General features: G+C 34.1%; 3 protein-coding genes across 3 annotated transcripts; 2 read left to right on the top strand and 1 right to left on the bottom strand.

Moving 5' to 3' along the window:
• The first annotated feature begins 1,692 nt into the window (after positions 1-1,692).
• LOC143589689 (histidine kinase 2-like) lies at positions 1,693-8,908 on the top strand. The gene is made up of 11 exons (XM_077070382.1): positions 1,693-2,429; positions 2,681-3,232; positions 3,324-3,605; positions 4,309-4,478; positions 4,562-4,774; positions 4,861-5,329; positions 5,436-5,534; positions 5,631-6,262; positions 7,113-7,583; positions 8,109-8,559; positions 8,692-8,908. The coding sequence occupies exons 1-10, from the start codon at positions 2,064-2,066 to the stop codon at positions 8,332-8,334; spliced, it is 3,480 nt and encodes a 1,159-aa protein (XP_076926497.1). The 5' UTR covers positions 1,693-2,063; the 3' UTR covers positions 8,335-8,559; positions 8,692-8,908.
• A 355-nt stretch (positions 8,909-9,263) lies between these two features.
• On the top strand, positions 9,264-10,311 carry LOC143589692 (glucan endo-1,3-beta-glucosidase 12-like). Its single transcript, XM_077070384.1, has 3 exons — positions 9,264-9,603; positions 9,680-9,931; positions 10,188-10,311. Exons 1-3 carry the CDS (start codon positions 9,534-9,536, stop codon positions 10,220-10,222), a joined length of 357 nt encoding a protein of 118 aa, XP_076926499.1. The 5' UTR covers positions 9,264-9,533; the 3' UTR covers positions 10,223-10,311.
• A 68-nt stretch (positions 10,312-10,379) lies between these two features.
• On the bottom strand, positions 10,380-12,294 carry LOC143589693 (uncharacterized). The gene is made up of 4 exons (XM_077070385.1): positions 12,034-12,294; positions 11,801-11,952; positions 10,777-10,820; positions 10,380-10,647 (listed from the first exon to the last, which is right to left on the bottom strand). Exons 1-4 carry the CDS (start codon positions 12,071-12,073, stop codon positions 10,548-10,550), a joined length of 336 nt encoding a protein of 111 aa, XP_076926500.1. The 5' UTR covers positions 12,074-12,294; the 3' UTR covers positions 10,380-10,547.
• Positions 12,295-23,981: the final 11,687 nt, after the last annotated feature.

The following is a 23,981-nucleotide window of genomic DNA, read 5'->3' as shown; positions in this document are numbered from 1 at the left end:
CTAAACATTGACACAAGTTAGAAAACGTAAAGTGTATACTCGTTCGAGACTATTCTAGCTTTGAGCACTAACAAACATCTATGGTTCTTACGGGTGAAGACCATAGACCATGAGGGTTATCCAGGGGGCAGACATGCATTCTCCCTTAGTAGGGTTTGAGGTAGCGCTTCGATGGGAAGGGGGTCATGGATCTTTACCCAATCAACGTGGAAAACAATATTTTTCCTTATTGACGTATCATCAGGAATGCTTAGGATTTGTGTGGCTAGTGAAAAGGTTGCATGAAAAATGACTTTAAAAAATACGTGGTAACTTGGATAATAAGCGGGAAGCAAACTTAGTTCCAAGTTAGTCTTGAATGAAAAGTGGAAAATTAACGATTAGTTGTAACTAAGCTCGATCTAGAGATATTCGGTACTAAATGTTCAATATTATCTCGAAGCAGTGGTGACACTTGGTTGATACTGAAATGTGGTATGTAATTACTATTGAGCTTTTCTACTAATGCCAAGGTTGCAAAAGTCGTTAGGCGGACCTTAGGGGCCGACTGGGAGTTGGGTGTACTCGGAGTACTCGGACATGGTATATATAAAGAAAATTAATAGTTGAATATTATATATATGTCAAATATCATAAGTTTACTAATATTTATAACAAAATAGGTGAATATCAATATAAATAAAAGAAATACATTTTTAAAAATAAAATATCCTAAAAATTACTAATCATTAATTTAAAAAATGATATTTGTTCTTTAATATTATTGAAATAACACTTATGTTTTATTTGTTTGAGTCAAAATCGGCCAAAGTTCATCGATAATAAGTGATTCTGGCTGAGGTTGACCACATTTGTCCGATTCTTAGTAACTAGGCGGATTTACAGAAACTCGCCCTGGTGATATACCTTGTAGCGAATACTCGGAAAGTACTCGGCCTTGTAATCCTACTTTTGCAACATTGACTGATGCAAGCAATTATAAATGTCAATTTGTCTTGCTGCTTACAAAAAGTTATAACACTTCAGCCTAACATGTGTGAATTGTGATGATCCCCTACCTATAAAAGGGAGCTTTTTGATTTGATTAAAACTTACACAACTTTATATTCTAACTCTAGAAATTCTTTCGATCTTATCCGATTATTAATTTACATATTAGAACTAGAATACCTTAATTAAATACTTGAATCCAACAATAGAACATCACTAAATAAGACCCGAGGTGAGTATTAGTGATTAACACAATGAAATATAAAATATGAGAAAGAATAAATGCTTACCCATTTTTGTTTTGAAGATAATAAGTCAATATATTTGAATTTAAATAATAAGATAAAAGTATATAAATGGGATAGGATAATTTCAAGAAAAAGTGTATATGGAGCATTGTATGTATCTTTAAAAAAAAAGTCATAAAAAAAGAGAACATATAGCTAGCTATTTATCTATATCTGTCTATCTTCTCTCAGTCACAAGATGATGAGATAATCATATGTCCCCAGCCACAACTAAAACATTCATTCCAATTTTTATTATTATTATTTCTAGAGAGAGAAAAGTGAATGAACTATGAAGAATTAAAAGGAAAGGCACATCTTTAATCACAAACACAACACTTGGTCATTGATTCCAGTTGGGCAGTGAAAACCCAACTGGCTGTCCTCTCTCTTCTCTTCATAATAATAATAATAATAATAATAATAATAATAATAATAATAATAATAATAATAATCATATATCATATCCTATACTCTCTCTCTCTCTCTCTCTAATCAAAAAAGGTTTGTTCTTGATGCCTCTTTATGCTTCCAACAGCCTTTGGTTAGGCAGGCACACCATATTATAGCAAAACTTAATTTTCTTTTCTTGTCTTATTGTTTCTTGATGATTTCTTCCTGTTTTCACCCTTCAAACACCTTTACCTTTTCTTCCCACAAACCAAAATATGTGATTTTGTAATCATCTCACTGCAAGTAAATCTCTGTTTCTTGATAATTACTATTGAATTCTGAGTTGGGTTTGCTGCAAGATCCATCTGTACCTCATAAAGATTCTTCCTTTACATGATTTTACCTGCTGTTGTTGAGTTTTCAAGGCTTTTTCTCAAGTGGGTGTGTGTCATCATAATGTCTTTGAACTGCAAGATTTCTTCTTCAGGGTTAAATGGCACCAGTTCAAAGATGAAGAAGGTCAAGGAGCCTGCTAATAGTGGCTGGAGATGGAAAAGATTGGTCCTTTTTGTGTGGCTTATTGTTGTTGCAGTTGGGGTTGGCTTGTTTTTTATTAGTGGTGTATTTAGGAGAAAGATGGAGGTAATAACATTTCCAGGAGCATGTGAAGATAATAAATCTTTAGTCTTGGTTCAACAGTTTAATGTCAGTAATGACCTTCTTCATGAGCTAGCTTCCTCATTCTATGAAACAGATCAGGTTTTGCATCTTTTTCACTGTTTGATTTATATTTCAACTATACATGTGAAAGCACAAATAAAGATCCAAACTTTGTAACTAGAAACTAGATAAAAACACTTTAGTTTGCTCTCTTGTGATGGCTAGTGTCTTATATATTTGATTAGATTTAGAATTTAGGTTTTGAAGATAAGAAACATGTTTGCAACCTGAGAATCTTTTAGAGACAAGGCATGCCAGTTTTGTTCTAATTAACTGTTGGTATCTTTCAGATAACCGCCTTGAAATGTACCAAACAATTGGGAGATAAATTGTCCACAAAACATGAAATAACTTGTTCTCTCAAAGGGTCAAATAGTGCACAAAATGCGGAATTGTGGTGTCAATGCCCTATACATGATGATGATAAATCTTCATTAGTACATGAACAAGTTGCACGGGGGCATAGCAACGGTATTCTGAAGGTGTGTGTGTGGGCCCTTTTGGTATTTGCATTGTGTGCCCTGATTCCTTGTTTATGGAAGAACCGTAAAGTGAAAATAAAGCCGAAAGAACATACGCAGACTTCATCAAGAAGCGCTGGAAAGTGGATGAAGAAGCTTCTAGTACTTTTTGTGTTAGTTGGAGTAACTGTATCAATCTGGTTATTTTGGTACTTAAATGATGGCATTCAGTTAAGAAGAAGAGAAACTATAGCAAACATGTGTGATGAACGTGCGCGTATGCTGCAAGATCAGTTCAATGTGAGCATGAATCATGTTCATGCTCTTGCTATTCTTGTATCCACTTTTTATCATGGGAAACAACCTCCCGCTATTGATCAAGTAAGTTTTCTTTCCATCTATCTGATGTTGTCTTTTTGTTAAAAAGATTGTAAATTGACAAACTTTATGATGTTATGTAATGTTTTTATAGAAAACATTTGGGGAATACACGGAAAGAACGTCTTTTGAGAGGCCGTTAACTAGTGGTGTTGCGTATGCTTTGAGGGTGCGCCATTCTGAACGAGAGAAATTTGAGAAAGAACATGGATGGACAATAAAGAAGATGGATACAGAGAATCAAGACCAAACACTGGCTCAAGATTGTGATCCTAAGAATCTTGAACCTTCACCTATTCAAGACGAATATGCTCCGGTTATCTTATCTCAAGAAACTGTTTCTCATATTGTCTCTATTGATATGATGTCTGGCAAGGTATCTACTTTAATACTTTGTAGGTGGTAGTTTCAACCAGTTTGCTTATAAATGGGTTGGGCTGGGCTTTGTTTTATCTCTAAGGGTCAAACAGGTCAAATAAGTAGCGTTTAGGGAAACGAGTCAAACGGGGTTGCTAGTAATCTGAAGTTTATGCGTAATGCATAATACATAGTAAGTAAAACTATTAAAAAAGTAAATTATTATTTAAATAATATTATTTTTGTAATCATATTTGATGCAATAGATATTTATAATAAGTTTGTTATGTTTGGCCAAAAAGTGTATTGGGTAAATCTAGCCCATGTTAAAAGGCGGCGTCAGGTCAGAGGTCAGAATAGGTTGAGGGCAGAACGGCTTATAAGCAAAATGAGTTCAGGTCCAAACGGGTTCTAAGCAAAATATATTTGGGTCAAAACAAGTTTGGCAAAATAGAATCAGCTTAAAATGACTAAATGAGTAGTTTTTGAAAAAACTTCCCACCTCACCCCACCCCCCATTTGTTTCAGCAAATATACTCGAGCCATTTTGAATCGTTACCTACCCGCCCATTTTCCTCCTCTAGTCTTCTTAGTTGTTTCATTGTTGGCTAGTTAACCTAATACAACTAGAATGTGATCACAAATTATATTCGGCACGCGCATATTCTATTGTTGTGGTCCTAATTTATTTATTTATTTTTTAATTTTTCGCTATATTTTAGGAAGATCGGGAAAACATTTTGCGAGCAAGGGCATCTGGAAAAGGAGTCTTGACATCTCCTTTTAAGCTTTTAAAATCAAACCATTTAGGTGTTGTGCTTACTTTTGCTGTTTACAACACTCATCTTCATCAAGATGCTACACCAGAAGAGCGAATTAAGGCAACTGTGGGGTAGGTTTGATGATGATACACCTTATCTTTGATTCAAGATTCACCTCATTTTCATAAAAATGAAAACTTTATTAATGTAACAGTTATCTTGGTGCATCTTATGACATCCCGTCGCTAGTTGAGAAGCTTCTTCACCAGCTAGCGAGCAAACAGACGATTGTTGTCAATGTTTATGACACAACAAATGCTTCTGCAGCCATTAACATGTACGGTCCTGCTGAGGCTGACACGGGCTTTCTTCACATTAGCAGTCTTGATTTTGGTGATCCTTCTAGAAAGCATGAAATGCGTTGCAGGTTCTATATTTGATAAAGTTTTTACCTTTTTATTTCAAGAAAATGGGGCCCACTAGAAATTTTAACTGTAATCGGTTTTCTGACAGGTTTAAGCAGAGGCCTCCGCCACCTTGGACAGCAATACTGGCATCTGGTGGTGTGCTTATTATCACTTTTCTTCTTGGTCATATCTTCTATGCAGCTATAAACCGAATTGCAGCGGTAGAGCGTGATTATAGAAAAATGATGGAGCTCAAGCATCGTGCTGAAGCTGCAGATGTTGCAAAATCTCAGTTTCTTGCAACGGTTTCTCATGAAATCAGGACCCCGATGAATGGTGTTTTAGGCATGTTGCAGATGCTTATGGACACAAATCTGGATGCAAAGCAGTTGGATTTTGCACAAACTGCACATGCTAGTGGTAAAGATTTAATAAAGTTGATTAACGAGGTTCTTGATCAAGCAAAGATTGAATCTGGAAGGCTCGAGCTTGAGGCGGTTCCATTTGAGCTGCGCACTATTCTTGATAATGTTGTATCATTATTGTCAACAAAGTCTCAAGAAAAGAGAATCGAGGTTAATACCAAACGATCTATTTGATTAATTTTTTTCTTAATCTATTACTATAATATAATGCATTCATTATAACTAATAATCTTGTTGTGTTTTTGTGGGCGTGAAGTTGGCGGTTTATGTTTCTAGTCAACTCCCTGAAGTTGTTGTTGGAGACCCGGGACGTTTCAGGCAGATAATCACAAATCTTGTTGAAAATTCACTTAAAGTTAGCTCCTTTTCTCATCTTTATTACAATCTCAATTTCTCCATCTTTATTTTTTTTCAAATGACGACTCATGCACCCATCTACTTTCTTTTGCAGTTCACACATGATAGAGGACACATATTCGTGTCAGTACATCTAGCAGATGAAGTGACAGATGAAAACAGCCTGAAAATCTTTAACGGGTCGAAGTCAAACACAGCGTGTAACACTCTAAGCGGGCTTCCGGTGGTCGACAGGAAGAAAAGCTGGGAGAACTTTGAAAAATTAAGTGGCAAAGATTTGATAAACGAATCTGAAAAGATTAGAATATTAGTGACTGTTGAAGATACGGGTGTGGGAATCCCTATAAAGGCACAAAGCAGTATATTCACACCTTTTATGCAGGCTGACAGTTCCACATCAAGAACTTATGGTGGGACCGGGATCGGGTTGAGCATTAGCAAGCGGTTGGTAGGTTTAATGAACGGTGAAATCGGGTTTGTTAGTGAACCGGGTACTGGAAGTACATTCTCTTTTACAGCTGTTTTCATGAAGAAAGAAACAAGCTCCCTTGATACCGTATTGCAACAATATCATCCCGACACATCAGAGTTTAGGGGACTAAGGGCGCTGGTGATTGATCAGAAAAACATCAGAGCAGAAGTCACAAGATACCACCTTCAAAGATTGGGAATATCTGTTGAGATCACATCTGATTTTGTGTCTGCACAATCTTACCAGTCGGAAATGTAAGTTACTTTTAGATATGACTAGATTTGGGGATCGGTTGGGTGTTTGATGGGTCAAAATTTTGAGGTTTGGTTGACCTGCAACACCTTTTAGCTTTTTATGGACAATTACAGCATAACATATGATTAAAAGATTGTATCCTTTTCTATAGTATGTAGGGGCGTGCATGTGTCGGTTTTGGGCTTAAACTGAACCAAAAACTGAAACTTCGATTTTTGGGTTTTTGAACACCGTTTAGTTTTAAGTTTTTTCGGTTTGGCCATTTGGGCTAGAAATTTTTGGGCTGAAAATGTCGGCTTTAAATAATAATTTTGGGCCTAAATCTTTTTGTTTGTTAATTGGTTGTTATGCATTTTGGCTAAAATATTTTGGTTAAACTGTTAATTAAATTCTTATAAATTACTTAAAATTTAAAATTAATTATGAAAAATCCATAAATTCAGTTCAGGTTTTTCTGTTTTAATTACTTGAAAAACCGAACCTGAACTCGAACCCGAACCAAAGGTTCGATTATTATGTAAATATAAAACCAAACCATTGGTTTTGTTTTGAGTTCGGTTATTTCGGTTTGGATTTTTCAGCTACAGATTGGTTTTTACGGCTTCATGCACACCTCTAAGTATATAACTTTTTGAATAAGTTACGAATGATTAAAATTGCTTTATGCGCTAAAAGTACATTTTGTGTGCCTTTGACATGCTTTACCTGGCCAACCAATTTGACCCATTTCATTATTAGTTAATTTTTCTTATTGTATCTGCTTGGCCCGTTAGATATAAAGCATAATCAGAATCAAGCCAATTTATAAGTAACACATTTTGTTTATGATATCCATTTTTTCATGTGTAGTGATTCATCTACTTTTGCAATGGTTCTTGCTGACCAAGAAGCGTGGGATAAAGAGAGTGGTCTTGCATTTCTTCGTGGTGTTGAAAGTAGCACGAAACTATTTTTATTGGCTAACTCCATAAACCCTGCAATACAAGATGAGATCAAATCGGCTAACTTGGTGGCAACTGTTGTGCAGAAGCCTCTAAGATTAAGTATCTTGATTTCTTGCATTCAAGAAACAATTTCTTTAGGAAACACAAGTGTTTTAGCAAGAAGAAAACCATCGACTCTTGGGACTTTGTTACGCGATAAAAGAATATTGGTTGTTGATGATAATATTGTCAATAGACGAGTTGCAGAAGGCGCGTTAAAGAAATATGGAGCTATTGTCACTTGTGTAGATAGTGGTAAAGCTGCTTTAGAGAAGCTTAAACCGCCTCATTCTTTTCATGCTTGTTTCATGGATCTCCAAATGCCTGAATTGGATGGGTAAATAACTTTCTCTTGCTGTTTTATTAGTCAAATGTCTAAAATACCCTTGGTGTGTAAACAAGCCAAGCCACTTGTGAGCAACTCGAGATCAGATCGCTAAAAGCTTGAATCGAACCGAACTTAAATGACCCCTAGCTGAGCCCAAGCTTCACATACAGCTCGAGCTGTGTCGCGAGCCTATTATTTAGACAATGCTTGTTTAATATGTCAATTATATGTTTATATAATGATTTTTATTATACATAAAATTATGATAAAAAATAAATAAATACTATATATTATATTATTTTGTTATATATAAAATTATAACTAAAATACACATAGCAAATAATTATGAATGTGTACAAATTAATTAATAAATAAATAATAAATGAGCCGAGTCCAGACCAAGCTCGAGCTTGAAAAACTACTCATGAGCTGAGCTTGAGCTTTAGAAATAGAGCTCGAAACGGCTTGGTTCGGATTGGCTCGTGTACAGTTGGTGGTTATGTTAATGGTATTGGCTTTTGGTGTTGTATTTAGGTTTGAGGCTACAAGACAAATTCGCAGGCTAGAGAGCATGGTTAATGAAGAAATAATTTCTAATAACGCGAGTCCTTGGCATACGCCTATTTTGGCAATGACAGCGGATGTGATTCAAGCTACAGATGAAGAGTGTATGAAGTGCGGGATGGATGGTTATGTTTCAAAGCCATTTGAGGAAGAACAACTGTACTCGGCTGCAGCTTGCTTTTTCGAGTCTGGTTAATGGTCCAACGGTCCTGGGTTGCACCAACTGACTTAGTTAACCTAACAGTCTGGTCATATGGTCGGTTCCACTGAGACAGCAGCATGACCATTGACTCAGTCAAAGCTCATGGTCACGCACAGTGGGTTGCACCGGCTCAGCTTGCTAACCACATGGTCTAAAGTCTAAACAGTCTGATTAGCCATCGACACAACATCCATCATATACGCTGATGTTTTTGCCATGGTAACTTGTTTATATAATCTTATTTATTTATTTATTTAATCACTCAATTTTTAAGCCAAGCCAAAACTCAGTTTCATGATTATATTAATATGATATTTTGATCTTAAAAGCTTGTTTTGTTTAAATTTTCAGTGGTGATGAGCATCGGGCTCGCGCAGACTTGCATAAAATCTTTGTGTTTGTATAAAAACTTTTATAATGGTCCCTAGTACATATTATGATCTATGGTTGTATTCTTGTTGCATTTTTGGCGGTAAAAACTTTGGAAGAAAGAGAGTTGTGTGCAATAGGACTTGTAAATTGGATTGGATTCTTTTCTGTAAATAATCACATTATTCATTTATTTGCATGTTTCATTTGGGTGAATTTATTTCATATATATATACTTTAAATTTAAGTTGTTGCTAAGATGGTAGAAAGAGTGAACATTTATAAAGACGAATTCATGAAAATGTGTTACATATACTCATGGTTTGAACTTACCTAATTGACGCTAAAGTGAAAATTTATGGTTTTTACTGAATGCATATTCTCTTGCTAAATCCGTCACATCATCATACTACTTTTATTTTATTTTACTTATTGGGGGGGGGGGGGGGGGGGGGCGTTTGTTTATCATATACGGGGGAACTACATTTTATGATTTATAAAGATTGATCATGTTAAAACATATTTGTAATAATTTGGTTTCGCTAACAAGCCAACAATACATTAAAAGTTGTACTATCGCTCCGGATTTTGGAGATGGGATATGGTTGATTGGTGGAAATGATTGATGAAGGTTCATGGCACCAAATAAGAAAACCTCCCATGTGTATGTGGAAGACAATGAGACACCTTCCACATGATCCAACACAACTTACAGCCATCTTTGGATCTTGTTTCAACATTTCATAATAGTTCACATCTTTTGTCATATATATAAACCCCATATGTTTCTTTCATTCACATGTCTCTCTACTCTCTAAACAAAAATGTCACCTTTTCTGCTAAAGATTTTGCTCCCATTTCTGCTTCTTGTAGTTATACTCCCACACAAATCTAGTAAGTTATAACCTATAATTCAGATCTCATTTTCATAACTTTCTTTAATTTCTGTTGGTGTTTTATATGCTTAAAGATGGGGAATTTGAGCAATGGTGCATAGCAGATATACAAGCAACAGATGCAGAATTACAAGCCGCTATAGATTACACATGCGGTGAAGGGGGTGCAGATTGTAGCATGATTCAAGATAATCAACCTTGTTATTATCCAAATACATTAAAAGACCATGCTTCATATGCATTTAACGCTTATTACCAAAAGTTTAAGCATAGTGGTGTTTCTTGCTACTTCAATAGTGCTGCAATTACAACCGAAAAAGATCCTAGTAAGCGCATTTTTCTTGATTCGTTTACATAAAAAGTTTTAAAACTGATCTACATGCTAAAGAATGGAGAAACATTTGTAGTGATTGTAGATTTAAAGTGTTAACTACTTTATTTTAATTCCATCATTATTGGCTTTCTTTTAATCTTTTTAAATCAAGGAAACAGGCCATTTGAGTTCACACATCACATGAATGTTTTATCTTTACAGGCTGTATATATTTATTAATAATTAGTTTTGTTTGGTTATTCCCACAGGTTATGGTTCATGCCACTATGACTACACTCCTTGATGCAGCCGGGACAACCAAATTGCATAAAGACGTTTAATTGTTCGCTTTCTTGATTCATTTACCAAATTTCTAAAGAATCATTACTAGTTCTTCCTAAACTTTACTTTGCCAACGATCAAACATAATGGGATTATAGAAACAGATAAACTTTGTGCATATCAAACAAAGAGACAGAGTGATCTATGTTAAACAAATAATTTTAATCTCCAACATGAAAATGCTTAAAAGATGAGATAGATAGATAGATGATATTCATTTACTTGTGTTAAATGGATAAACATACATAAACTATGGCGACGGATCCTTGTGTAGTCTTGTTTCTGTTTTAGAACAGCAAACTTCCCCAGGCTGCAATAAACGCAAACCCGCCAAGGGGGGCCGCTTTAGCATATGTTCTGTCTTCAAGATACGCCACTGTATAACACCTGCAGTAAGTATTAAAGACTAGGTTGTGTTAAGTTTGAAACCAAAATAAGTACGTGTCCTATGTATGTAATACACATTCAGACAGTAGAATAACAAACATATACATATACATATACGACTTGACTTACGTCCCCGAGAAAGCAACAATTCCAGTTGACAAAAGGCCTCCAAACTAGACATCACAAGAGAACATTGAAAATGTGATCATAAGTTACAATTTGATACAATGGGCATAACTAGATATATTTATACAACTAACAACTCAATAAACTACTTTATTCAAATATTCAATATAAATTTAGAGTAAACTGCGGTTTTCGTCCATGTGGTTTGCCCAAATATGCGGTTTTAGTTCACTAGTATCAAATTTCCGATTTTCGTCCATGTGGTTTCATTTCACTTGCAATTAAACCCGAACACACTAACGCCGTTAAGTTTGATCTTTAAGTCATCAGTATGCCCCTCATGTGAGGGGCAATTTTTGTCCTTTTTTTTTCCCGAAAACACCCCACCCCCTCTCGTGAGGTGGCTTGCGAATTAGGGTTGACGTTTATTCGGGGAGAAAAAGGACAAAACTGTCATTAACCAGAGGGGCATGTTGATGGATTCAACGACCAGGCTTAACAAGGTTAGTGGGGTCGGTTTAATTGCAAGTGAAACGAAACCACAAGGACAAAAATAGCAAATTTGAAACTATTGGACAAAACCGCAGATTTAGACAAACCACAAGGACGAAAACCGCAGTTCACTCTAAATTTAACTAGGGATGATAGTTATTATATCATTATATATAGGGCCAGGTTAACGTACAATAATCCTTAACGTACGCGAATCACATTCAAGGCAAAAACAAAACGTTCAAAGGCAAAAAACAAAACGCACAAAGCTAAAATACGAAAACGCTCAGCCAAAAATACAAAAACCCTCAAAACGGTTTCGTGAAGGAAAGTAAAAAAATGATCGATTAACGATCCAAGTCTGTTTTTTTGGTGAATCGATGATTAATTGGGTATGTATTGATGATTGCGAGATGTTGAGATGTGATTTCATGGATCAATTTCGTGAATATAGGTATTTTTGTACGATTATTGTATTCTATCCTTTTCATATATATATATATAAAAGAAGAAAAAAAGTTTATACATTACATACAATATTAGGGTTTTTAGCAAGAGGAGCAGCAAGCAATGCAGCTGTATGCACCAAGTGGTAAAGAGAAGCAGTGTTCCAGACCTCTTTGTAAGATGGGTTGGTGGGTTTGAACCCATGAGCACCATATGTGCCTAATCCAAGGGCTGCCATCCCTGTTTTGTTTTGTTTTTTATACAAACAAATTCAAACTCAAATCAATCAATATATCTAAACAAACATACAAACATACATACCAGATATTGCAGCAACTTTGTGCCAAATCAAAGGATTCATTTTCTTCAAGTCTCAAATAAAAAAAAAGAAAAGAAAACCAAGACGGCTGATTGATTGATTCTATTCTATGGTGAGGACCGACACAACGTCACAAAATAAATATATAAAAGTATATATCGTTTTAAATATCCATCACTTAACCTACTAAAACAAGGCTTTGGTTTTGCAATATTTTTTAGTGGATTAACACAATAAGGAATTTGAGTTTTCATCAAAAAGTTTTAGTTTTGCTCTTGTGGCGGCAGCATGGTGGTTTCCGAGGAACGTTCAAGTCAAATTATGAAGCCAACGTGGACCCGGTTAAGATAACTTAATCTAACCAAAATAGGGAAACGAGAATCCCAAATTTGAAGAGTGCAATGGTCTAAACGAAAAGAATGTCGTCGTTCAAAATAAAATATGTAATTTCAAATATACATTTGAGATTTCGAGTCGACGCCAATAGTCATGTCGATTTTATATAGAAATATTTAATATATGCTTAACACAATTTGACCTGGTGGCTCGGTAAAATTTATATTAACATGTAGATAAAAACAAACACGTCTAAACAATGTATTCCAAGTTTTATAAAGCTTTATACATTAAAAGTTATTAAAGAATAACAAAAGTACGAGTAAAAATTAAATAAAATAATATAAATTTCAAAATTAAAACTACAATTTGGACGCATGTTTTCAAATGGTTTCAAATCGGGACGCACAATATGGTTTCAATTCAGTTGGATGCATATTATGTTCATCACTAAAGGGTGTTTGTTTTTTCACAAAAGAGCTCCCTGGCCTCTTTTGTTTATGTTGCGCAGACCACGTGCATACATTGAAGTTTGCATATTGTTTGTTTTCCGGAAGACAATTCCATAGAAAAAGGTTTGCGCGCCATTTTCTTCGCGCACACTTGAACCACTCACGTCTCACCTCTTCTAAACATCTTCACCTCTTCACATCTAAACATCAGGTCAATATTATCTCCACATCTTTCAGCTCCAAACCCTAGCCCCCTTCTCTCCAACCCTCTTCTCGTCACCCCCTCTCCCCACCTCCGGCCGCCGCACTCCACCTCCTTCCTCCACATCTGATGTTAAATCGGTACTTCAGGACCTATAAGATAATCTGATGCTACTGGATCAGTACGTTGCCTCATTAAAGAAAACCTTACTAAGAAAACCTCTTATGACAAAACTTAGTGAAGTGAAAAAGAGTGCAACATGCTTGAATATAATCAAATTTCCCTAGCACATATATTAATAATGCAATATTCAATCTCGTTATATTTACAAGACATATTAAGGCATCAATTGCGTTTAACAATGGTATTTCTGGACCAAGTATTTCTAATCACGGTACTTCTAGACCAAGTACGTCTTCCCCTTTTTTCTTGGTACAGTAAGGATCATATATATATCTAGCAATTGACCAATCATGAGTATACTAGTGAATCAACTTTACTTGTATTAAAATATGTTAACATCTTCTTGATGTAATTTGATTGATGGATAAATATGCAATTACACATATACTCGAACTGCTGGTCGAGGATTAATTTAGTCGCGTCAAGTTATTTCGTATCAAAATTTTCTCTTAATTAGTCCGGCAAAGTCTCTCGATGATGTAGGACATCATCACCGTAAACTGCAATTATCTGAACTTTTAAGAGTGCAATACCGCTAAATACATATTACTCATGTACCAAACTTATATATTAAGATATTCATAGAGTCATTTCTACCATATAAGAATCTTAAGATTCATAAAACATATCTCGGGGTATTGTTTTTAATGCTTCAGGCAAGTTATCCATACATGGATATTTGTGTAAATCCAATGTTCAATTGTCACGTACAACTTTATGGTGATAACATCAATAAGCTTTATTTGAAGTCATTCTGAGACTAGGAGGCTGATTAAAACACTTATTGGTTATCGCATCCACTACAGGGGAATACATTTCCTCATAATTAACTACTGGGATTTGGGAAAACAACCATAGTGTTACAACTCGTGCCATGCATCGCAAATCTCATTCTTTTCGTTTATTTTTATATATATACAAAGACACCTATTTATAACCTACTGGTTTGATGTCCATGGGTGTTCGGACTACGGGTCCAAAAACGTTTTGGTTGTCATATTCAATTTAGCCTTCTAGACATCTTGCCATTTTAGCAATCTCTGTGTATGTACTCTTACAGAGCTTTAGATTCATAATATTTCTCATCGATTACATATGTTGCTATAGCTTATGAAAATATTTCATTATACACGTGTTTAACTCTTATTCCATATTGTGCCATTTTGTACATAATTTGTAGAGATCTCATATTGATTCAATACCGGTGTTTCTTCTGGAAATTTATAAATTATCTTAGTCTCTTATGTGACATTTACCTCTTCAGGGGTTTATTATTTTCTTCTAGAAATATATTAGTCTCTTTTAGGACATTTACCTTCACCGGAGTATCATATCAATAACGTCTTATATGGTTTTACATGTAACCTCTTCTGGGGTTAAACCACTGCATTATTCTGCTCATTTGATTTTCATGGGTTTTTTTTTTAAACCAATTTATCTTCCATGTGTTTCTTTGAATAGTAATCTTACTTGGATTACTGCTTCAAATCGAGCATATGAACTTGATGCTGGTATACGTGACTTTGTCACTTTGTATGTGTTTATGAATACATCTAGTTACTCTTTGTGAATGTTTGACATATTTGACTTCAGATTCATATTGACCTCTTCCGGGATCTTATTTTGGATTTCGCCCAATTAATTTACACGTAATGTAAGATTATTGAAAAATATGTGTCACCACAATGATAGTTATTTCTATCTTTACTAACCGCCTCCACTTTTCTCGATCGTAACTGCGTGTCTTCATGGTATCCAATCTGTAAAAACGTCGTCGCTGAATTTCATTACCGTGCCATTGAACAAAACGAAGAATGAACGCATATTTACCACATATTTACTTTTCCGGTCATCGGAATGTTTAATTTTATGAATTAATGATCATTGATGATGTTTTTAACTCTTTATCATAAAAAGTCGGGCCATGTAAGACTTATATTTATTTCTGCATGAATATTTAGTAATCAAAACCTATGGATGTATTAGGGGGGAGGGGTGGTGGATGTGATGAAGTTTTTCATCACACACCTCACCCAATTAAATGGTGTCACATCACCAACCCTAAATCCATCACATGTGATGGTTTTTTACTAGGGGTGGTGGTGTGGTGTGGTGTGGTGGTGTGTGATGGATTTTTTTTTTTTGCAACTTAAAAAAATAAAACAAGATTTTACTAGAACTTAAAAAATAAAAACAATAGTTTACTAAAACATAATTCAACTTAAAAATTAGAAATAAAAATAAAAGTTACAATAAACGTCTACTCCTCGTCTGAATCCGGAAATTCCAAACCTAAAGAACCTATAATCTCAACTAGATCCCATCTCAACCGATGATGAATATCTTCATCCCGCAAGTCTAATTGGGCATCATCGGGAACGAGAACTTGAGTCGGAGGATCCGGTACCCAATCTGGAGAAATTGCATTTCCATCTTCTTTTATTAACATATTGTGTAATATGATGCATGCATACACGTAGCTAGAGATCGTGGGTTTTTTCATTGCATGAACCGATCGACTAAGTATGCACCATCTACCCTTTAAAACACCGAAAGCTCTCTCGACATCTTTTCTTGCCGATTCTTGCAACCTCTTGAACGTCTTTTCATTGGTCTCGACAGGAAACGAAAAGGCTTTCACCAAAACAGACCATTGCGGGTAGATACCATTGACAAGATAGTAGCGAGGTCTGTAATATCTCCCGTTGATAAAATACGGACAGAAAGGTGCGGTGCCATCTGTTACGCTCTGAAACAACGGTGATGTGTACCGAACAGTGATGTCGTTTTTTGAGCCGGGAACACCAAAATAAGAATGCCAAATCCATAAATCATTTGACGCAACCGCTTCTAGTGAGATGGTCGGTCGTTTGATATCACCCCTAACATACGCCCCTCGCAACTTCCGTGGACAATTCCTCCATTCGATATGTGTACAATCGATGCTACCGAGCATCCCTGGAAAATGCCATCTAGCCTCGTGCGCGGCGTAAAGACGTGTAATGTCGTGTCTTGTTGGTTTTCGTAGAAACTCTTTGGTATACAATTTTATAATCGCGCTACAAAAGAATTGTAGACATTCACGTGAAGTTCTCTCAGACATTTGTAAGTATTCATCGAATTGGTCGGGTGGTTTACCTGTCGCTAGTTGACGAATAGCGGATGTGCATTTTTGAAGCGCCGTAAAACTTCGTTTGCCCCTCGCGTCGTAAGATTCTTGAAACCATTCTTCATTTGCTTCGACGTCGACTACAATTTTTAAAAATAAAGATTTCGGCAAACGAAAGCGTTCCCTAAACGTCTCGTCATTGTATTTCGACTCCTCCACAAAATAGTCGTTCATTAGCACGTCGTGGGCATGTATACGATCACGCTCCACCACCTTTTTCTTTGGACGGCTCGGGCCTTCAAGTTCTTTATATAGCAACGGGAACCATTTGAGAATGTCATCGTCCGAAGACGAAGAGCTATCGGTGTCTAAGGGAAGCGAGTGTTTCGGAAATGCCATATTTTTTTGTTGTGAATGAAGTGGAAGTTTGAGAGTGTTTTTTAGTTGGATTTGGTTTATGTTTTTGTTTTGGTTTTATATTGTTTTTTTTATTTAAACCCCCCCCCCCCCCCAACGGCTTCTTCCCCAACAGTACAATTTTTTGGAAACCACCCCTCCTCAAGCGTGATGGCCATCACGCAAACCACCCTCCTCAAGCGTGACAAAGGAGCGGAGGCGGTGTGCTAAGAGCCACCACGCGTGATGGCTTCCTCACCACGCGGTGCCCCGTCCGCCCTTATGTATACTTTTATGGTTGTGATCGTTTCTGACGTGAATATGTATGCTTTAATTATGATAATTTATGTCGACATCTTTGAATGTTTCTGGTGCTTTTTATTTTGAACAATTTTCAACCACGGTTTCGTGGATTTTGTGTATTCTTACAAATAATAAACACAGTGTTTGATATTTGGTACCCAGATTGAAGAACGGAAGAATTCATGTAGATAGCAAATTCGTGCTGATAACGTAAAATGAATTAGAGACTCCATTAGGGGTGTGTTTTTTAACCGTACCCGAATAAGGAACCCGAACCAAAGCGGCCCGAGACCCAAATAACCCGATCCGAATTCACCCGAACCGATTAAACTCCTAACCCGAACCCGAGATAAAATATTCGGGCCGGTATTTGGGTTGAAATACCCTTATTCGGGTTGACCCGAATAACCCGAAGTATGATACATCGATGTATGTATCCTGATTTTTATAGGGTAGTTTAGCGGTGAAGTAACATAGTGACCATATGTATTCTTGTTCGGCTGTTATCAATGCTCCAATTAATATTTGGATCTATCACATTGGATCTCAATGTATTAATTACCGTAAAGCATGTTGAGAATGTATATTCAATTCAAAAACTTAAATAGTATAATATTTAAAACAATATGTATTGAGCATGTTTCTTCTATCTACACAAGCATTGATCCACATGCTACAACACTCCATCTCGTCTAATGCATGCTTGTATGATAATTTTCAGGTTTGGCTAAATATTATAGTTCATAGTTGAATATGGTTGTATAACGGCTTAGAATATGGTTTTTTTAATATTGTTAAAGGTGGATAAATTTTTTTAATTTGTTAAACCCGAAACCCGAACAAACCGAACTTATTTGGGTCGGTTCTTGGGTCAATTTGTTTTGAGCTCAAACCCGAACAACCCGACCCGAACAAACCGAAACCCAAATAAACAACCCGAAGAACACCCCTAGACTCCATAGAGAATTTGTGTAGAATATTATTGATGATCAATCACAAATGTTTAGTACACAAGAATATATATACAAGAATATAACCGTCACATATAGCTATATAAGGTATTGTATATCTGGTTTATAACAAAACACATTTTTTTTAGTTTTTTCTTGTATTAAATCAATGAGAATAAAGAATCACCTGTGTACTAGCTCCTCCTAAACATGGCTAACTGACTAACGGAAGACAATATTGTAAAATCACCTAAACGACTACTGAATGGACTCCGATTACTGATACCCGTTCCTTTAGTAAAATTATAGACTCACGAAGTCTTTACCTCCACCAAAACATGAGGATAGCGAAAACTAAATGCAGTCAGTGCAAGTGATGAAGTGTTAGCGGGAAACAAATACGTATCTGATGTTGTTTGAAATCTCACAATTATCACTCTAAATCATAATATCATAGACAATAGTCACAATACTATATATTGATGTAACACCCCCAGTCGGCTAGGGTAGGCATGTCGCTTACATAATAAATCAGAATTCAAAACAAAGTATTATTTATTTCATTCGAAAATCCTTGAATCTTTAATTTTTCCCATTGAGCTCCAATTACCGATTTTTTTCGAATCACTTTGAAAACCTAACGTACGCAATAACCAATTAAACAAAAACACATCTGAGCAACATGCACAGTGGGATACACTTTGCATTTCTTTTTATATATAATTATTTTATAATATACTCAATCATGCTTATTTATCACTTCTTCTCTTAACTTACCTTATAAAATCCCATCACTTATTTTACTTGGGGCAACAACTACTTCTATGTTTAGCACACGTATCAGTACAAGCTATTTTATCATAATTGCACGGCTGATTTCCACGTGCACAACAACAATAATTAATGTCCCCTTCATCAATCACACAATGTATTTCACATTTTATCGGCGGTGCAATAGTAAATGTTGTGATGTTACTTTGTTCGTATACTCCAGCTACAATAAATACATATGTATACATATATTGATTAGAATGATTATCTTAAACACCATAATATATTGATAAGATAACAAGAACTTTCATCGATGACACCCAAGTAACACGAGAAAACTTATAACGAAGACCATCACATGTACTCCCATTTTTATTGCTTACTGCTATAAAATAAATACGATTAAAGAAAGTTCACCATATAATAATGAAGATACAGCTATATTTATATGCTTAATCGAAAACATGATTTATGTATGTTTACAAGTAACGTAGGTGTGTGGCTCTCTTACATACATGCATGTTATGCTTCCCGAGAATTAAGAAAAGAGTTACAAGTTATCTTACTATGTGTGTGTGCATATATATATATATATAGGGGATGGATCATACGAGAAGTAAAATTATAGCAAGAAGTGCGAGAAGTTGATCTGAACCATTGATTATGTATAATCAATGGTATTCAATGGATATGATATTTTGTAATTATTAAGATTTTATTATTATATTAGTTTAAATAGAAAAGGGTACACTTGTCTTTTAGGTATGCATATTCAAACAAAACGTGCTAATGTGCTTCCTCTTTCTACTCCTTAATAATAGATCATCTCCTACAATATAGCCTACACAGTGAACCTTAAATACTACACACTAGAACTTTTTTTTTTTGGCATAAAAACTACACGCCACACATCAAATATAAGAAATTATAATCATTGAGCATTTACATCATACACATCAATTAATATTCTCTACACAGAAAACAAAACATCGTTAAACGACTATATACAAAACAAGGAACAATACATGCTACACTTTTAAAAAGTTAATTGAAAAAACACATTAAATTGTACATTGTAATCATTAAAAGCATCAAACATGTGTAATTATATCATAGGCATTACTTCTTACATATCTATTTTATACATTACATTCTACAATTATAATCATATTACATTGCATATAACACATCAAGCATATGATAATAATATACTATACATAATAATAAAAATAATAATAATAATAATAATAATAGATTACATCCTAGACATCAATTAATATACCCGATACATATTATCAGTTTTACATACTATTAAATAGGTGTATATTACATTTAATGACTTTTCTAAATCTATAATATTTTGCGATAAATAAAATCATTATTTACATTATATGATCCATACCATGAATTGAGGTAGGTTAAGGTCTACATTTAATTTGTATTGCATACACTTTATGATATAAGCAAAGTGATTATACAAAATAGTAGTTTTGGCTACACTATATTAGATATGTTTACACTATATTTGTTATGGCTACACAACATTTGAAAGTGTGCCTACACTATATTAGTTTTGCCTACATAACATTAGATATGTCTACACTAACTATATTAGTTATAACTACACAACATTTTAAGGTGTACCTACACAACGTTAGATATGTCTACACTACATTAGTTATGACTACACAAGTACACAACATTTGAAAGTGTGCATACATTACATTACCTAACCACATCTACATTATTTAATACTTACACTATACTAGTTGATTAAAATCGAGGGAAAATAATTTACACTTTAAATTAAATAGAATAATAATAATAATAATTAAACATGTTTAAGAATAAAAATTTTAGATCAGTTTTTTTCTTTATTTTTTATAAAATGAAATGTATGTAAATACAGCGTTAATAAACACTGTATATGTGATGGATTATTACACCCACAACCGTAAGGTATGTATTATGTGTATATATATTATTCCAGCCATTGTCTTTTCTGTAAATTATTATTATTATTATTATTAGTCAAATACAAAAGCACTCCTTTGTTGATTTCTATATAATAATAATAATAATAATAATAATTATTATTATTATTATTATTGTAACTTATCATTAGTTAGTTAGTAACTAAATCATTAATGAATATCAGTTACAAAACAACATATTTTATATCTTACTAATATACCCTTATATTTAAATAATCAAAAAGTTAAAAAGAAATTATGTGATTGGTTAGAATCTCTTCTCGCACTAAAAAACACTTCTGAAATGATCCTAATCCTATATATATATAGCAAGATTATAATAAGAAGTAGATTTTTCATAAAAAGTGTAGAAAGTGTGTTTTCACCATTATATCTAATAAAACACACCGCATAATAAACACACTCCATATCCATCATCAGATCAACCTATATAATGCACCAGATTACTTCTTAGACACACTCTACTTTTTATTTTAACCCAACCCTATACACACACACACACTAGCTTTTATTCTCCCGTGTTACGGAGTTGTTTTACATTACTCGTTTATAATATTTATATATTTTTGGATTTTAATTTTATTTATTGTACTGAAGTTAATAATATATTTAGTATTTGATGATGAAAGAATTTTACTTATAAATGAGATGTTATAACCCGGTTTATAAGCTATTTGGGTTTGCTGAGTGTAGGGCCAATATTCTATATTAGTTTTAGGATTGTGTATGTCTTTGTATTTGCTTAGAGTAGGTGTAATACTTACCTCAGTACGCTTATTTTGTAATGACAAATTGTAAAAGTTGGAGAAATGAGGACCATATATAAGGTCACTTTACCCATTTCTCCAACTAACCCTTTCAACAACCCTTGCAAATATTATTTCTTACAAACTCTCTTTGTCTCCACCCTCTCTATGTTTCGGCTCACACCACAAGATCCGAGATCTCGGTCATATCTAGTTGTATCCGTCAACTAGTTGAGAGGTTGATCCAAGACGACTAGTACTTAGTTTGTGTGTTGTTTGATCCGGTCACGGGATCTACAATTGGTATCAGAGCTTTCAGCTCAACTTTGTGGTTTTCGGATCAAACTTTTCGGGTTTTGATCCTAGTTTTTGGTAGATTTGAAGTTGTTTTTGGTGTTATTCACTACATTTGGAGTGCTTTACATCCTAGAAATACCTGAAAATCTTCAAATATGAGTTTTTGGTGTTCTTTGTTTTCGTGCCCGGATTCAAATCCGGTATAAAAACTTAGATCTAGACCAATCTATTGGTTTTTAGACTAAAATCCTTTAGACTTTATTGATATTCGGCCTATTATCCTCTTAAGAAAATTTAAATTCTATTCGAATGAATAGAAGTAATCGAATGGATGGATTTTAATATTATTATATTCTAATATTATTATAATTATTTTATATTAAAAAAAAAACTCAAATTCTATTCGAATGAATAGAAGTAATCAAATGGTATTATTATAATATTATTTTATTTTAATATTATTATAATCCTTTTATTAAAAAAAAATATTCGAAAGAGTGTTTGTATTCGAATGGTTTTATTATAATATTATTTTATTTTAATGTTATTATAATCTTTTTATTAAAAAATAGTATTCGAATTGTATTATTATAATATTATTTTATTTTAATATTATTATAATTCTTTTATTAAAAAAAACTTAAAAAAAATCGTTGACCGTGACTTTGACCTATTAAAAAAATGTCTTGCAATTATAAGCTTAAAGGAAGTCTCAATATGAGGGAAGGCCAAAAGGACATGTTAAAAGAAGAATTCAACTTGTCTAACATACTCAAACAGAATCGATTGCCTCTCTCATCAACAGATTTGAGTCACTCGTTATTAAATTGAGAAGTGTCGGTATCATCTATGAGTTGTCTAAGATCAACATGAAGTTGTTGGATTCACTGCCTTGCGAATGGAATACCATCAAGAGAACGACAAACCTGAATACATTAACATTCTTAGAGTTGACTTCTACCATCAAGTCTTTTGAATCAATGGATACCAAGATTCGAATAAAAAATAAGTCAAAAGAAAATAAATATGAGACAAGTGTTGCGGGTGTAAGCAGTCAAGCAAGTCTTATCATCTCCGAGTGTGATGCAGGTGGAAGCAGTCAAGCAAGCACCTTGTCAAGCTCCACTGCTGGAATACCTACACCCGCCTCTCTCATTCTCGAGGTACACAAATTGTGCTCTCAAACATAGATGACGATGTACGATAAGGAGCGACAACGGTGATGAGTTTGATGTTGAAAAAGATTGTAGCGTGACGGTGATGAGTCTGATGAATGAAAATTAGGGGTTGAGATTGTGAACCCATGACGAAGAGAAAACGCTATAACCCGTTTAAAGAAAACGGGCCGCGCCTAACCCGATTTGAGACAAAAACGGGTTAAATCAAGGAGAGCTCTCTATTTAGAAATCAAGCAATCTGGTGGCTCTAAAAGGGGTGGGGAGAGACGTGAGGGCGACACGTATGATTTTGCGGTAGACAATTATATAGATAGTTAGATTATATATATATATATATATATATATATATATATATTAGTTTTTATCACCCGTATTACGGGGGTTGTTTTATATTATTTGTTTCTAATATTTATTTATTTTTTTGAATTTTTATTTTTTTTATTGTATGAAAGTTAATAATATACTTATGGTTTGACGATAAATTGTTTCACAAATAAATGAGATGTTATAACCTAATTTAAAAGCTATATGGGTTTGATGAGACCAAAGAGACGTTTTTTTTTACTACAAATTGGTTTTTTAATTGTAAATAATATATATCTTTTTTTAAATTAGTCATATATTAATTTTTAGTATATCCATACTTTATAGGATTATTATATCAAATATTTGGTGTGATTAGTTTTTAATTTAATGAGATGCTATAACCCGTTAAAAAAATATATGGGTTTGATAAGACCCATACCTGTGAATTCGGGTCAAATGCATGAGAAAACCTCCATTTAAAAGTCAAGCAAATCTGGTGACTCCAAAAAAGGAAGGAGCGACCACATCGCGACACCTAAGATTTTTGGGTTTTCGTTTATATATATATGAAAATGATCAAGAGAGAACTAGAGAATGAATAATGAAGTATTTTTAATTTAATTAAAAAAATATTTTTAATTTTTTTTTCATCCTTCTGATATGTTGTTATTATTCACAAAAAAAATTAAAAATAAAAAAAAAACTTGTTGTAATGCATATACGTGAT

The sequence above is a fragment of the Bidens hawaiensis genome, unplaced genomic scaffold (genome assembly GCF_021521415.1).
Source record: "Bidens hawaiensis isolate Kalapana, Puna unplaced genomic scaffold, B.hawaiensis_p1.1 tig00037730_1, whole genome shotgun sequence".
NCBI lineage: Eukaryota > Viridiplantae > Streptophyta > Magnoliopsida > Asterales > Asteraceae > Bidens > Bidens hawaiensis.
Note: the sequence above shows the minus strand (reverse complement) of the source record. Positions and strands in the feature narration are given on the sequence as shown.

Excerpts from the sequence above, each read along its gene's own strand:
- LOC143589693 (XM_077070385.1), bottom strand. The coding sequence starts at position 12,073 with ATGAATCCTTTGATTTGGCACAAAGTTGCTGCAATATCTG. Across the intron at positions 11,953-12,033 it reads CAAAGTTGCTGCAATATCTG|GGATGGCAGCCCTTGGATTA; the intron begins GTATGTATGTTT and ends AAAACAAAACAG. Across the intron at positions 10,648-10,776 it reads ATTGTTGCTTTCTCGGGGAC|GTGTTATACAGTGGCGTATC; the intron begins GTAAGTCAAGTC and ends TACTTACTGCAG.
- LOC143589689 (XM_077070382.1), top strand. The coding sequence starts at position 2,064 with ATGATTTTACCTGCTGTTGTTGAGTTTTCAAGGCTTTTTCTCAAGTGG. Across the intron at positions 3,233-3,323 it reads AACCTCCCGCTATTGATCAA|AAAACATTTGGGGAATACAC; the intron begins GTAAGTTTTCTT and ends ATGTTTTTATAG. Across the intron at positions 4,775-4,860 it reads AAGCATGAAATGCGTTGCAG|GTTTAAGCAGAGGCCTCCGC; the intron begins GTTCTATATTTG and ends GTTTTCTGACAG.
- LOC143589692 (XM_077070384.1), top strand. The coding sequence starts at position 9,534 with ATGTCACCTTTTCTGCTAAAGATTTTGCTCCCATTTCTGCTTCTTGTA. Across the intron at positions 9,604-9,679 it reads TATACTCCCACACAAATCTA|ATGGGGAATTTGAGCAATGG; the intron begins GTAAGTTATAAC and ends ATATGCTTAAAG. Across the intron at positions 9,932-10,187 it reads TACAACCGAAAAAGATCCTA|GTTATGGTTCATGCCACTAT; the intron begins GTAAGCGCATTT and ends TTATTCCCACAG.